General features: G+C 40.3%; 1 protein-coding gene across 19 annotated transcripts in view; it reads right to left on the reverse strand.

The window, feature by feature from the left end:
* HMBOX1 (homeobox containing 1) overlaps positions 1 to 16,529 on the reverse strand; it is a 480,822-nt gene that overhangs the window by 166,212 nt on the left and 298,081 nt on the right. For 11 of the 19 annotated variants that reach the window (XM_078649888.1, XM_078649883.1, XM_078649898.1 and 8 more), the window contains 3 exons: positions 14,753 to 14,818; positions 5,478 to 5,563; positions 1,143 to 1,253 (listed from right to left, as the gene is read on the reverse strand). In XM_078649888.1, the coding sequence (XP_078506014.1) occupies positions 1,143 to 1,253; positions 5,478 to 5,563; positions 14,753 to 14,818 (263 nt within the window). The remainder of the gene's footprint in view (positions 1 to 1,142; positions 1,254 to 5,477; positions 5,564 to 14,752; positions 14,819 to 16,529) is intronic. The other 8 variants (XM_078649894.1, XM_078649892.1, XM_078649900.1 and 5 more) reach the window with 1 other exon arrangement.

The following is a 16,529-nucleotide window of genomic DNA, read 5'->3' on the forward strand; positions in this document are numbered from 1 at the left end:
TCACTTTTTGCAGGCACATACCTTGTACATAAGGTCCTCCTCTTTTCAAAAAAATAATAAAACTACATTGGCTCAAAAAACTTCCATTTCATATGTATGGTCTCTATATCCTCAGCATTAGCTACACAACATTCCCAATTACTCTTCTAAAAAACCCTTTCCGTTACAATAGTTATACATCTTGTCAATTGTCAGATAATTGTTCACATTAGCTAGATGACTGAGGGCTTGACTTAAAGTTTGCCGGACAGGTTACTTCGTTACAAATGGCACACAGTAAATATTTTGGTAACTAAGCCCTCAATGACTCTGCCAGGGGAATACTTGACACCCCAAATACGCATCCTGGGACCAGTTTTTCCCAGGGTATTTCCATTCCAGGGAGGACTTGACTTGGCAGTTCGGGCTGGATTGTTCCCATGAGGAAAAGGGTCAAGAATGATTTAAATATGGCTGGGTCCAAACTGGGGTGGCGTTGTGTGCAAAAGAAGATGGATTTAACCCAGATCTCTTGACTGGGGTTGAATGCTTGATTTGTTGGGCATTACGTAAATCATTTGCCTGCGCAGCATTGAGTTTAGGAAAGGCTCCTAGTAGAGAACTGGATATTCATAGCAACAGGATAGTCCAATTAGGTTACTTATAAGCCAAAATCCAATTCCCAGGTTACTCAAAAGCCAAATATATGATCTACAATCATAATCCTCAGAGGTTAAACAGACAATCCTTGATGCCAACACCGGTCCACAGTGGTCAAAATATTTCAAGATAACCACTCACTATTTAAGTGTCTGCCATTTGTATAAATTGTAATTAAATTGATCTCATGTGAATACTGAAAAAGTGACATAGATCTGGATCTCAATGAGCTATGCTCCATACTATCTCCAACCTCTATATTGCAATAGAAAACTTAGAACCATAAAGTACACAACAAACTAAAATGGGTAAAATGCAATTAGGAAGTGATGTGTTATAATAAAGAATTGTAAAAATATACTTCCGACAAATGACATACAACAAAGATCTCATTTCTTAGTGTGTGGCCTTAGCCATTTAGCACATTTGGTACAATAATGAGCCACAATATGACATTTACTTCGCACAAAATTATACAGCAGAATTTGCACTCATTTTATTACCAGGATTTGTCTTCTCAAGCTGGTACCATCGGTAAAATGCTCTTTTCTTTTGCTCACTTAAGTCTGACCCCTGCTGTAACAGCCAATGGGATATCCGGCTCTGACTGATACCTAAAAATCAAGATGAATTTGTAACATATATCAATAAATGAAGTACAGAACACATTAAGGAAGGCAATCAAACAACCAGTGTAAATACTTTAGAGGCATTCACTCTAGGATAAGCAAGTTATCCAGTCTTAGAACTGGGTGGCAGAAATCGGACTTTTTAAAATTAATCCGCTTAAGCAGATTTATTCAAATAATTACTTTTTCAGAATGTAAGTTCTAATGCTGTATGTCAATTTATTGCAATGTCATCTCTTATTTGCTCTCATATTACATGGCTACTCTTCCTGGTGCTGATTACAGAGACTTTGCAACTCAATGTCATGTCAATGATTGGACATTACGCAGTCCATATCAGTTCACTAGTGTTCTTTTAATAATTCAGCCCAGCTAGCCTGTAACATCACTGGCGATAAATATGATTTTAATGTATTGAAATTTAAAAAAGAAATTAAAAATTAACACAAAATAAAAAGTATCATAATACTGCCAAACAATGCCACAATTCTGAATGTGGTGCTGCTCAACACTGCAATTGTTATTAATCATTCTTAGGCTTCACGAACACAGATCAAAAAAGAAACACTCTTTTTACAGTGCAAACAATGTGGACCGCCTACATACAAAATCCTACTCAAAATTGCATAGGGAGATATAAAGAGGATTAAAAAATATTTCTGAATACATTATGAGCACACTATCAAGCTCATGTCCAAAATGTCATACACTTTTGTAAAATGGCAACATTTATCAACACAACTGTACAATTATAAATTAAATTCTGGTCTCATTTCCTCAACTTAGTAAGTGAACTATTAACAAATTAAGCACTCATTGACATACTCATGGATTCACATTAGTTTTGAACCTTTCAGACATGATAGTAGGTGGGAGTTGAGGTAGAACCATTAGCCACGTATTTAGTTTCTTTTTAGGTTTAGTTTTGTGGCCGATACTGATCCCCATCAAACTTAACCAAATCTTAACTATACTTTTTCCCTGGAAAATATTGCCTCTCTCTTTCCCTCAAACAATTGCATATTGGTATAAGGAAGGTGGGGAAAGTAATATATTTTTTATGAAATTACAATTTATAAATTAAAAATATTTGTCTTGATAGTGCCAATAGATACTCTGGTTAGGATACATGTTGTTCCTAATAATGGCCAACTAGAAGATAATGAAAGAAAGGCCACATTTAATGAAGACCCAGAGACCGCAGACAGAATTTCTGCAAGCAGACTCCCATAGTGTCTTGCAAAGCCCCCAGCCCTTGCAGTTCTATTTGAGTAGAATGAATCATACCAGCATTCAATATTATTATTTTATTTGCAACTTACTTAATTTTTGGTTATTTTTTGTAATGCAGTCGGGGGAGGGGCAATGGAAGGCTGGATGTAGAAATGAACAATTGAAGTGGGGGTTACGTTTGGGTAAGAATGGGTTACACAGTACTTAGCAAGTCACATTTGGTTAAAAAGTCATAGCCAAGAGATTCAACCAGTAGCTGTTACGTAGCAATGAGAAGCATATTAGATAAGTATCATCTTGGCATTGAAACACTCAGGTTTTTAATCACCTTGGCAAGCAGTAGACTAGAAGGAAAAGAACAATAAAATGTTCCTCACCAAAGAATTAACACAGCAATTATGAACTTTGGTTCTTGGAATCTGAAAGCAATACTTGGTCATTGTGATTTTTTTTGTTATTGACTTGAAACGTTTAAAGTGACTGAATTTATGACATATTAATGTTCTTCACGTGTGCTTGCTCACAGTGTCCAATGTAATACTTAGTACTCCCCCAAAGGCTGGACCCATGGATTAGGAATACTGGTGTTTCAGGATCAGAAGTTTGGATTCTTTGATAAGAAGTCTCAAAGAAACGCTCTGCCAATTCGTACGTGCCTGGTCAAAACAAATTCAGAAACATCACACAATTAATCCCTTTAAATAAACTCTCGGACTACAGTTCACCCCTGAAGGATATTTCTATTCACTAAGTCTGGTTATTTAAAAGGCCAATTAAAATGTTTTGGAATCTGCAAAGACTGAGCATCCAAATCATACACATGGTGAAACATTTAATAGCAACTTTTAATACAGTCTCCAAAATTTTAAAAGTTACAAAAATGAACTGAACTAAAATAGTTAAAAAGACAAAGAAATGTGCCTATGGCTCAGAATTTGTACCTATGTATTTACAATAACTGGAAAGGAGATGACTGCTACACTTTGAAAAGTATATCTAATCTTGTCTAAATTGTATAAAACCTGCTGAGGGTTGAAACCCGGGATCTTTACTTTGTTCGAGGTCGTTGGGGAGTGTACACTCAAAGAGTTTGTGGTGGTGGGGAATCATATTAGTTTCCAATCAACAAAAGAGTGACAATATAACTAAAGTAGAAAAAATAGAAAAAAGTAGTATCGTTTCTACCACCAGAAAAAGTTGAGACCAGTAGGGAGATAAGATAAATATACTTAGTATAAAGAAAGGAACCCTCAGGCACCAACTGGAAGTCGGTGGCCAGTTATCTTCATTGGGTCCTTGTAGGAAAGTGATAACGAAAGGGTGTGGTGAAAACAGTGCATTAAAAGGAGTGTGGACTACTCCTCAAACTGAAACTCTCTTAATAAGAGGGTAGTTCTAACTCCATTAAAACCAGTGAAGAATAGCGGACATATAAATGGTTATGTTAGTTTGAACCATCACGTCCTTCAAGTTAGTCAGAAAAAAATAAAGAAGAAAAGGGTCGACATGTTTCTGCTAAGGAGCCAATAGTCAGCTCAGCATTCGTCAGGACCAGAAAGGATTCTTCACCACACGTTTGGCACATGCTAAGGCGCCTAAACTAAGTGGTGTAGAACAGAGGAAAAATTCTTACAACCTTAACTTTAAGTGTTGCACAGATGTTGTCTCCTTCGGTCTCTGCAAATTATGAGAGACAGGGAAATAATTAATTATTAATGAAGACGCCCCCCATAGGCTGGTGGCAGGGGGATTCCTTCACGCCCAGAGAATTTGCTTCTGGGCGACTGCCCACCGAAAAACCTAGCGTGTCCACATCCACAGCCTATATTATTCACATGATTCGCAGATATACACCTTCATTTTTTTTAATTTTTTTTTTAAACAGTGGGAATTCAAGAAATTCTGTAGCATCTAGTAGTCTAATACCTGACGGTACTGAGTGAGCTTGGAGGTGTCCAGGTCAGAGAGCTTTTGAAGTTCTAGTATGACTGGAAATCATTAACATAGTAGTAACAAGTAAGCCTAAAAGAACGGATGATACCCACGAGCTAGGACAGGTATACAATAAAAAGAAGGGGGTGATCGCTGAGCTCTGAGAGACACTTATGCAAGACGTGAATTGTGCTGAGCAGAAAAAGGAAATTTAACAATCTAGGCTGTCTGTGCGATTAGACCGATCCAAATTAAGGATCCATACCCTAGATTCTTGTGTTGACTTCAAAGGGGTAGTTTGTCGCTAACAGTGTAAAGGTCCAATATGAGAACGGTGGTACCTCCATTTCAACTGACAACGTTCATGAGTAATAAATATGTTGAAGGGAGTAGTGCCTGCTATTATCCCAAATATCAGGCACAAAAACACAACGCTAAGGATGCCTGGCCTCCACCTTGGGGGTGCCCAGGAGTGGACACCTCACAGGGAAAGCCAGGATGGGTTCCACAGCGGTATTCGTACAAGTGCCTTGAGACCCTTGCGGGTGAGTAGTGCGCTATACAAGTATCAATTTACATTTACATTTTACAAGGTGGGGATTCCAGTCAAATACAGTGAGGCATAGGTATCCGTGATGAAAAATATAACTGCAGTTTATATTTTTGGGCAATCAAGAAACAATTCTCATTCTTTTGCAGAAGAAAGTGAATCTGAACGATGGCTGAATAGAGTACAGTGTGGTGGTGTACTACTCGTACCCGCCAAGCTTGGGACAATTCAATGCACAGTTCACCCGACTGTAGTAATAGTAAATGTAGAAGAGAGCTTCGGTTTCAATATGGCCATATTCAAAGCAGCGAAGCAAAAGGCTGAAAACATACTTCTGATTCAAAGCGAGTTCAATGACACCAGAGACAATAGATATTACATCAAAGGCATATATCATCTTGATTAAGTTGACAGATTTGCACTGCAATGCAGAAAGATATACAATAGTTAAAAATCTGCAGAGCTTATAACAAAGAAGGGGACCCTTTTCTCACCTGTTACTTGTGCAACCACGGCTTGAGAAATTCTCCGATTAGCTAGGAAGGCTTTAATTTCTTCTTTTATAACACTGCTGTCCCTCCTGTGAAAGATAATTACAAAAGTCAAAATTAACATAATGAAGGCCAAGGCAGAAACTGCTGAAAAATGTAACGGAAACAAAACTGCATACACGGTTGTGTCAGACTCCGAGCCTGGAAACGCCATTCACAGCTTGCAGCAGGCACTACATTTAATGAGTTTAATAAGAGATGAAGTGTCGCAGTCTGTGCTACCACCGCAACAGAAGGTGTACTAAAGCCAGATGGGTCGCGAGACACTTTGATAAAATTGGAATGAATACATTTCCTGAATCAAAGGCTGGCTCACATAAAATCAAGGGAGACCTAAAAGGAGGCCACGGCAAGCCTTCTCAAGGAGTTGAAGTAGGAGGCAACGGCAAGCCGCCTCAAGGAGTTGAAGTAGGAGGCAACGGCAAGCCGCCTCAAGGAGTTTTAGTAGGAGGCAACGGCACGCCGTCTCAAGGAGTAGTAGGCAGCCACGGCAAGCCACCTCAAGGAGTAGAAGGAGGCACGGATGCTGAAGCCAACACCTGTCTTAGTTGCAAGGGTCAGTGGAGACTAGCCCCAAAGCAAGCAAACTTCCCAATCTTCAGTAAGAACACCAGACTCTTGGTTAAAGGAAGGATGGCACCTCGACTACTCGTGGCAGTTAATACACAATATGGTATGTATAGGAAATGCTTTTCCACCAGGAGGTGCAGAGGTAGACTAGTTTACACAAGACTGCCAGCACAGAATTTTCACTCATCTTGGCAATCCCCAAGAGATCCAGATGGTGCCTTTGCCAACACAGACACTCACCCTCTCCGCATATGCATATGCAAGATTCCGAAGGATCTACTATTGCCATTGAGGGGTTCTGGTGACGCCATTAACCATAAGGTCGAAAGCATAGGGTTGGTAAATTCCACGCGAACCATGACATGGCAAACAAGCATTGGCAAAGCTAATAGGTATTGCCTATGCAAGCTCGATTTGGTTTGTTACTGTTTTTTTCAGCCATGTTGCACAGCAGAGCAGCTGCAGCGCAGCATGGCGAAAAAAGTTTAAAAAGTGCTATGATGCGTTTAATGCTGTTAGCTTTATATAGATATATTTTTGATTTTAACCATTCAGCATAATAGCCACACTGTTTAATTGTGAAATAGTATGCATTTAAAAAGAGATTTAAAAAAATAAATAAATTCTTACATACAAAATAAGGACTATACTGCATTTTGACACAGTTTTCATTTATTTAATAATGCACACGTTTAAGCACTGTTATAGTAGTATTTATATTTGCTTAAAATGTTATAAAATCTCTGTAATATATCTATTCCAAAGCGTAACTTGACATGCGATTGGCACATGTTCCAAGAAAGCATCCTCAAAATTTTCCACAGTAGCAGTAATCTTCAGCTATGATAAGGTGAATCTCCACATCCTTTGATTGATAATCGACATTCTGGTAATAAAAAAGATGTTACTTCTGGAAAGTGTACACACACATATATATGTATACATATATATTTGTGTAATCTGAGAGGATATATGGTAGTTGATAACAGATCACGATACAAATTATATAGGCTTGCACGGTGCATTAGGAAGTGTATCAAGGGTCCTTGTGGAACGAAGGAAAGGGTATCTCTCTGTCCTGTAAAAAATTCAGACGGAAGCAGCAATTTGTTTCCAATATGTCCTCGATGCCGATTGTCTTTGAGCGACTGCACCTGTTGCACAAATAGAAAGAGTGACATAGAAGCGTGTATGCAAAGGGTAGGGTCGGAAAAAGAGACGGCAGCTAAAGTGTTATGAAAGATTACTGATGAGTATTGGCTGTTTCTAAAGAACACAGTGGCCTAGGTTAGAGGTGATAACGCAAGGAGGTCAAACCTATTTTAATGAAAACATTCTCTGTGGCAGAGGTAGGGAGTCCTGAGTTGTAGTGGGATTAATGAAATATGCAGCTGTATATTATTGCGTAACAACAAATTATTATTGTATATTTGTCTTATTTTTGGAATAAGGTGTTACTACACGTAGTACATGTAAAGTAATTAAGGTGCACTATATAATGTTCTATAGGCTAGGGCTGGAAAAGTAATAAAAAGCAAGAGGCCTGTTTGTGTTGCTTATGTGATTTAGTGGGTGAGAGACAAGGCCTGAAAGAGTATACATTTTTAATTGCTGTCCGTGGTGGAAGGGCATGCAGGATGCAGTGTTATTGTTAGAGCATGTGGTTAGGTGTATATAGACACAGTATCGGGCAAAGTCTTACAAGAACCTAAAGGCAGACTGCAAAGCTTCGAAGTTGGAAAGGGAGAGGAGCTTGGGGGGCTTAGATCTGCTGGTGGGTGGAGGAGGGATTCTCAGAGTGGATCTATGATTGTGGTATCTGTTTGTTTACAAGTAGCAGGAAGGTAAATGTTACAACGTGTGCATTTGTGTATAAAAGCACCAAGGAGTGATATTACCACCAAGCAACTTGCTGACTGAATGGAAGTGAGGACTTGGTAAAAGCATGGCAGAGTGGGGAGGTGTGAGGTGAGTCATGCCCTCTCACGTAGTGCTTTAAAAAAAAAGAAGAAAGTAGTTTCTTAAAATTGAGCAATAGAATGATACAGGTTAGCCAGTCAAAAGAATGACAGGAGGCTATGGTCTATGGGAGGGATAAACACAAGCAGAGGAAGGAAAGCCATAGATTGAGAATCAAGCAAATAATAGCAACAAGAAAAATAACCAATGGAAGCAACTGGCGGGCTCTAAGGCCATTGTAAGGTAATGGTATGATCTTTCACAACCAGACAGATATAAAAAGCTGTGCGATACGAGAGGTTTAAAAATGTGCTCTGCAATTTGGATGTTTCGTTTTAGGTTTTGTTTACCATTCATGAGCAACCGGTTGATGAAATAATGGATAGTGTTGGACTTGGCCCTTTTTGCAGGGTCCTCCCTGAACTTTTTGCCTTCCTCCTGTATTTTGTCTGACCTGTTTTTGTTGGTTTTATGACTCTGGGCACTTCACCACTGCTGATCAGTGCTAAAGTGCATATGCTCTCCCTATTATAAATTAATGTATGAATTAGTGATTCCATGATTGGTTGGTATGGTTTACTTGTCAGACCCTAGTACAGTGCACTGAGTGTGCCCAGGGCATGTAAATCCAAATGCTGCTAGTGGGCTTGCAGCACTGATAATGCCACCCACAGAAGCAGCCTGGTAAAATGTGTCTAAGGTCTGCCATTACAGAGCCTGTGTGCAGTCTGGTACTGCCATGCTGACTGGGCAAGTGCACCCACTTGCCAGTCCGTAAACCTTCCCTTTTCTTCATATCAGACACCCCTATGGTAGACCCAAGGGCAGGGTGCATTGTAAGTACAATGTTGGACAAGTGCTGGTGTGTGTGGCATGTCCTAATAGTGAATTGCAGCCATTTTAGTTTTTCACTATTGCAAGGCTACCTGTTCTCAATAGGGCAGAATGGGCAGTTAGATGATTACATTCCTTAATCCTAACTGACTCAGGGAACACAGTAGAAATTCGAGTTTAGTATGCCTGGACTCAAAATGATAAAATGCATATTTTAGGGAAGTTGGTTTTAACATTCTGTGCTTGAAAATACCACTTTTAGAAAGTAGGTATTTTCTTGTCTAACAATCCAAACCCTGCCTCTGCTAGGTTGTGTATTCCTTGTCTGGTGTTTTTGAGTGACAGGGCTGGGGGATTCCAGGAGACAGAATGAGTCTGCCCAGTGGTGAATAGAGAGATCTGCATCTAGATGGGCGGGAGGAGTTGCACCTGGGACCTGAATAGGACTGTGCCTGCCCCCCACAGTGCTGGCTCCACCCCCTGTGGTGCGTCTGATGTCTCTGCCCTGCACTGTGAAAGGAGAGAAGGAATATTGTCAACAAAGTGCTCCATGGCTGTGCTTTCCCTCCACAATGCTGGCTCCACCTCCTGTGGGGCGTCTGATGTTTCTGCCCTGCACTGTGAAAGGAAAGGAGTCATGTCAACAGAGTGCTCCAGAACTGGTTTGGACTGGGTAAAGGCCCCTCTGCCCTCAGAGGACAAAGGAGTTTGGGGTATAAATATTGGGGCCCTGATCCCAAGAAATTAGATCACTTTTGTGACTACAAGAAGAAACCTTTGCGGAGGAGAGGAACCTGAAGAAACTGAGGAGATTCTATCCCTAAGCTGAAGTGCTGCTTGGGGGATTGGGCTGCAGTGGTTGCCTGACTGCCAAAGGAAGGAGAAAGGAACTTTGTGAGCTTTATTTTCAACTTGTGAAGGATCTCCAAGGGCTTGGAAAAGAGCTTGCTCCCTGACCGAAGTCTCAGGACCGGTAGACTTCACCAGCCTTTGTAGATTGCTGCTGGAAACGCTGTTTCAGTGGCTACAGAGGCAGGGAGCTGTGACCGACTCTCACGACCGGCCCGGTGTCCTGTAAGCACCACATCGAACAACGTCGGCATCGAACAACGCAATCTCTGAGCTACCGACTCCGTCCTGACACAGCCACCGAGCCGTTGCCTGCACCGCGACTTGTGGATACTGCGGCGTGCAATGCCTCGTGGTCCTTGCGAGAGTGCCTTGAAACAACCATCCAGATATACAAATATTTTTGTACCTTAATTTCTCAAAAACTACTGAACAGATTTACACCAAATCACAAAAAGCACGCTTTCTCTATCAAGATTTAGCTTTCTGCCTAATATTCTGTGTATGAAGTTCTTACATAAAATTGCATGGGGAAAACAATTTTTGGGCCCTCCAATCCTTTTTCTCAGCTCCTGTTTCACGGAATATCCGGGAACTTTCTAGTACGGAGCTGAGGTGGATGAGACTTGGTTTTAGAAAGTGTCAAAGTTATTAGTAAAACAAAAAATCAATTTCCTATGGAAACGTTGTCCTAACTACAACTACCCAGTGGTGACTGCCATTAAATAATGTATACATACATATGTATATCAGGAGGGGAGATCAGTACCCTACTGATCAAGTTGATATGCGTTGCAGGGCATTAGAGTATTACTATGGGCAAGCTCAGACTTCCTATTGATGGACGCAGCCTTGGAGCATCCGACTTTCGTACCTATTACTACGCAGCCCAACTAAAGCGTTCTCACGGCATCTCAAATTAAACTTGCAACTCTGCATGTTGCCCTTTATTCCCCTGTTAGAGGGCTTGCATGTTATTCTTTACAACTTGAGCATCCCATATAAACTCTAGCTTGTGAATGGTCTCCACTTTACTTCTTCACTTATTTAGACTATGACGAGTTCTACTCTTTGGTGAAAGTTTATCCGCTGTTGCCTGTGGAACACATGGATTGTAGACCTCTGATGCCTCCTCTGCCCCATTACTGTCCTGCTGATCTATGAATGGATTATACTTTCCTGTTCTAACCAAACTTTTCATTGTGCTGGTGGGAGATGTATTAGCTATGAACTGTTATACGAGTCTATAGATATATATGATATATCTTCTGACTTGGTATCTCAATCAGCAGTTCTATTAATTTGCACTCAATGAAATATGATCCAACCTCCCTACACTTCTGCCCTACTGCAACCAAGCACCCTATTAACCAAACAAGCTCTGATTTTTACAATGCATTCAAGAAAACCATTCAAAATAAACTCTAGCTTGCATCCAATCAGGCACACTTGCCCCATCATGCACTTATTCAAAAAAGGCAACCAGGCCTAGTTCTAGTTCTAACTTGCATCAATCAAAGCCACAAAATCACTACTAGTGCCCACATAAGTGATGTCAAAGTGTTATTGGATGCAATAAATGTAAAACAAAGCTCTGGCAATGCATCTATGCTCTGCAGCTATTGACAGCCAGAATAAGGATAAAAGCCCAGAAGGTCTATGGGTCATATTTTGTACTGGTACTGTAGGTTTCCCATGTAAAGTGAAGCAATCAAATGTGATCCAGAAAGATGGGTGTATAGCATAAGCATCCAGTAGTTTCAATGACCACAATAAGTTGTTCTTTAAAACAGCTGTGAGGAACTGGGAAAAAGTATATTTACCCTCTACAAAGGGAAAGGTTGTTTAGATCACTGACCTCAAAGATGGGGCAGAATTGTAGACCATTTTTTATAAGAGGTAAATACTGGTTGTAATAACAGAGATCCACCTCAGCGGGTGGGACCTTCTCTACTGCTCCCGCAAGGTGGAGATTCTTGACCACCTACAGAGGAAGATGCTGACCAAGACAAAGGTGGTCTAAGTTGAGGCAGCTTGTGGAGTTACAGAGAATACTCTTTCTGCCCCATGGAATGAAACATTGAGTTGTTGGTTTGGATGCACTGGTGATAGTGCAGAGCTATCTCTCCGCCGAAATCAAGGGAACCTCTTTGAAAGGAGCCACAGTGGAGGCAGAGCCAAGGGGAAGTAATTCAAATGCATAGTCTCATCGGCGGTAAAAGGCTTGTTTTTTCCCCCCAGATGAGCCACCCAGGTACACACGGACTGTTAGGAGACATAGATGTTAGACGGGTAAGCTGCCATTGACCGGTGGCACAATGGAGTTTGACCTAAAACCAGAGCACTGAGGTAAATTCTTAGAAATCTGAAGCAAGGGTCTATAGAGTGAAAAAACACTAAGGGCCTAATTACGATGTTGGTAGGAAAGGCTCCGAACGGCATTCGGATTCTCCTAAACCGAGTCAGAACCTATGTTTCCAACCAACTCGGAAACATTTCTGACCGACCGATCATGATGGAAGGTAACCACTCGGTCTGTCCGACTTGGTTCCGACCAGCATTTGGAGACTCCGAGTCAGTCGGAGTCGAATAATACAGCCCTATGGACTGTGTTTCTGACCGTCGTATTACGATGTCGTATTCGGACAGCTTTTCCGAATCGGTTTTTCCGACGTGAAAAGGCTGTCGGAAACTGACTTTGGGGGCCCGTAGAAGGCCCCCCTTCACCCAGAGCCCTCCATGGGAGCTTGATCGGGTACCCATGCGACCCCTCTTTGCAACCATGCACAGTGTGGCAGGCCCCGTGGGGTGCAAGCCACAGGATGCAAGGTTTTCTGCAACTACCGCTTTCTTCAATGGGAGCCTGTGTTGTCGGTTGAAACACAGGCTCCCATTTTAGTCAATGGGAGTCTGACCGAACGGTGTTCGTAACCATCGTATTCGGTCGGTCGGACCACCCGAACCTGAGTCAGTCGTAAATTATTCAGACAACGAGTGCACAAATGCTTTGAAAAAGGGGCTAGGCTCGCATATGATGTACACACCTTGTTTCATTAAATAGCATATGAAAACAGTTTATCGTCCCTCCCAGTAGGTGGGATCGTTTCCACAGTTTGAGAATGAGAACTAGCTAGGAGCAATATGTTTAAATTACGTTGGTCCCTGTAGGACTTAGTCAGGAGAAGCGGGTTAAAGGAGAGCATTCATCTGAACTACTAACACTTCTGCAGGCTGCTCCTATGAATTATGGGGGTGTTAAAGGGGATGATCTACAACGTCAATAGCCGCTGACAGGTTAAAGAGCAACAGCATTTAATGGAATCACCGACTTTAAATCCTATGGAGTAATCCCAAATGTTCTGTAGGACTGTTTGCATATCAAGGTCAGGTTTGTTGCTTTGGCCTGAAAGATGGCATTTTTTCAGATGGCTAGAGCGCCCTGGATATAATGCCAGTCGATTTGTGTTTCCAAGATGGTTTCATATGGCAACTACTGTTTTTTTATTGAGACCTATCTATCTCTATCTATATATATCTATATCTATATCTATATATATATATATGTCAGCTCCAATTTCCCAAAATACCCAGCCGGGTTCGTAGAAATAACGGCACTCACACAGGCAGCGGCAATCTTTTAGCAGGGCGGTTTGCCTTTTAAATAAACCGCCCTGCTAAAAGATTGCCGCTGCCTGTGTGAGTGCCGTTATTTCTACGAACCCGGCTGGGTATTTTGGGAAATTGGAGCTGACATATGGGACGCGAGCACCATCGCGCTACGCGGCACCCGCCCTGTGAGTGACTCACGTTATGGTGTGTTGGAGCTTTCATATATATATATATATACATATATATATATATATATATATATATATATATATATAGATATATATATATATAGATTATATATACACAATCCAACATCCGAAAGCGGTAAACCAGAAAACTGATAACTGGTTAACAGGACTTTCTACCAAGATGGAGAGTGGCAATTAGCTATCAGTTCTATGTTAGTGAATGATCCAAAATGGGTTGCTTAAGTAGTGGAATGACTGTAGCAGTTTTTAGTCATTTACTGTTTTATAAATGAATGACGATTTATTCTCGGGCTATTCTGCTATGGTTCACTATCTAATTGTAGCAAAATGTTAATACACTTCTTTAAATACAAATCATTACCCAAGGTAGCCGAAATTTGCTTCAGCTACTGAGAATATAATAAAATAGGGAATACATTTTTTTTTTTTAAAGGGAACATAAGGTTGGAGCCTAGAAAATCCTGAGGATAGTCTCTGCTGCTACAATTCACAGCATACAAACATAAGTATTTATATATACCACTGAGAATCAAGGTAATGTATAAAGTCCCTGGTAAGTCTCAAGATGACTCGAGACCAGAATTAAAGGGACTGATTAACGTAATAGCCTCTAATGCATGTCCCAGTTGTGTAGGACTTAATCCTACCTTCCATACAACAGCTTCTTGAAAATGCATTCTGACATGTCATTGCATGGGTTGCATGTCGTTTTACAGGTTGGGTTAATGCCATCAATTTACTCAATCCACTGTGCTGTGCTCAAACCATATGTGTGTAGAAGCCGCTAACTCTAGTCCCCTGCATGTCACTGGGCAAAAGACTAGCATCAAACAGTGGGAATAGACGCCCTTTCCATTCAGGGAGTAGACCCAAAACAACATCAGAAAATAAATGAGAGATTCATTTCAAACACATTTCGCAATTGTATAATAAAACTACTCCAAAAATAGAACAACGAAGTTGGTCACGCAAACTTAAGAACTGGTAAACAAAAATCGCAAAATAAGATTTTTGCAGAGATCCCACAAATGTTGTGTGTCTTACACACTATCAAAGATTTCAATTAATATATGAAGAAAGGCACCCAGAAACACTGCAGGGCCTACATCCACCAATAAAACTTAGTATAATTTAGGAAACCATAACCTAACTTTCTAATATCACATTCCTAAAAGAAACTTTTCTCACCAGGAAAGAAGCAAAGAAGTTGAAAAGGCCGTGGGTGGTGCTGGTCTACTCAACATCATGTTCTTCCTAGGCAAGAAAAGTAATAGTTCTAGTTAGGAAATGTGTCCCCTCAGTGATAAATACCCAAGCGAAGCTAACTTCTATTTAGCGAACGGTACATGGAGGAAATGTGTTAATATGCAACAGTTAAGTTTTATTTACAAAACGTAATTCATTTGTAACTGGCAAAGAAAGAACAGATATCGAGAGGGAGAAGGATTTCCTTCAAACAGAATTTTCAGTTTCATAATCAACTGGAGGCTTACAAGTCAAACCACAAAAACTCACAAATAAAGGGATGGTGACTGGCTCCTTTATCAAGAATTCTATGTTTCAACGTTTCTTTAGTTCCACAATACCAGTGAGACAAAAAAATATCTGTGACCTCATGTAATCTCTAATCACAGTCTCATAAATTTATATTAGAATAAATGACATGTGGCAGATGAGACAATTTAGACAGAAACAAATTAAAAGAGTGAATTGGCTTAAACTATACACAGAAGCAAAAAATGTGTAAGGCATTATAACCCACTTATGGGAAGCAAATATGAAAAAGGTAAAATATAGAGACAAGTAAAAACATTTGATGGTGCCAGGAAAGTAATGTGGCTAATAGTATATTAGCAAAGAACATATATATTTACTGACCTGTGACAAACGTTCTCCATTTTGTGTCTTCTATAGATTATCATTCGCTACCTGGAGGAACATGATTTTAGTATTTTTGCTACCCTTCTAAACTAAGGACATCCGACTCTGCCTGCTGATCAATGTGGCGAGGTCCCCACTTATTGCAAAAAGGCGGTTTTCTACTGAACGCAGACATTTGGACAGAGATGGCTTAAACTCAGGTCATTCACCAAACCAAACTCATTCTGGAGAATGAGGCTGAAGGAAGGTGAGACTAGGATTGCCTGTTAAATGACAAGTGTAGGAGTACCGTAGACTGTCTAGAGCTGGGGATTTCTCCTTGCTTGTTGGGGTTTTGACAGGCGTTAATTTGCTGGTCCTAATCATGAACAATCTAAATACCAAACACCAAAATAGCTGAAATGTGGGTTTCTAAAACATTGTAGGTAACCGTGTAATAACAAGGTTTATATGGTTTCTTTGAAAGTCTGGTTACCACTGACATGGCAATTAACATTAAAGACAGTATAGTTGTTCCAAGTATTAAATATGATAGCTAATTGTGGTACATGTGTAAAGGTTCCAGCCAGTTTTAAGAAAGTGCATCAACATGAAAAGGGCACATTTATATCCACTGCCATCTGTACTACACAGTCCCATTTCAAGTAAGCTCTAGCAAACAGAAGTTGCCACAAAGGGCACTTTCCAACTACATACAGAAGGATTCTATTTTCATCTTCAGGTCTCTTATTACTGAATTACTGTGCTCAGATAAAGTAGTAATAGTAGGGTAAAGAGACCACAACAATATGATTCTAGCACTTGACAGCCACAAACAAAGACTTTGAATTAGTTATATAACTTGCTTTTGAATCTGGCTGTGAATATGAATGTACCTAAAACTGGTGAATGCTAAAGAGTAGAAAAACAAATTCACTGCACCATCTTTCATATATTCCAAACCAGAATGTAGTTGTTGAAACATTCAAATTGAGCCATGAACAGCTTCACTCAGGCAATGAAGCATCTTTTTAAAAGGTCTTTGGCACCTAATTATCTAGAGTTATTAGCATGATTAGTATTATTCTACATTGATAGATCTGTA

Source organism: Lissotriton helveticus, chromosome 6 (genome assembly GCF_964261635.1).
Source record: "Lissotriton helveticus chromosome 6, aLisHel1.1, whole genome shotgun sequence".
Taxonomy (NCBI): Eukaryota; Metazoa; Chordata; class Amphibia; order Caudata; family Salamandridae; genus Lissotriton; species Lissotriton helveticus.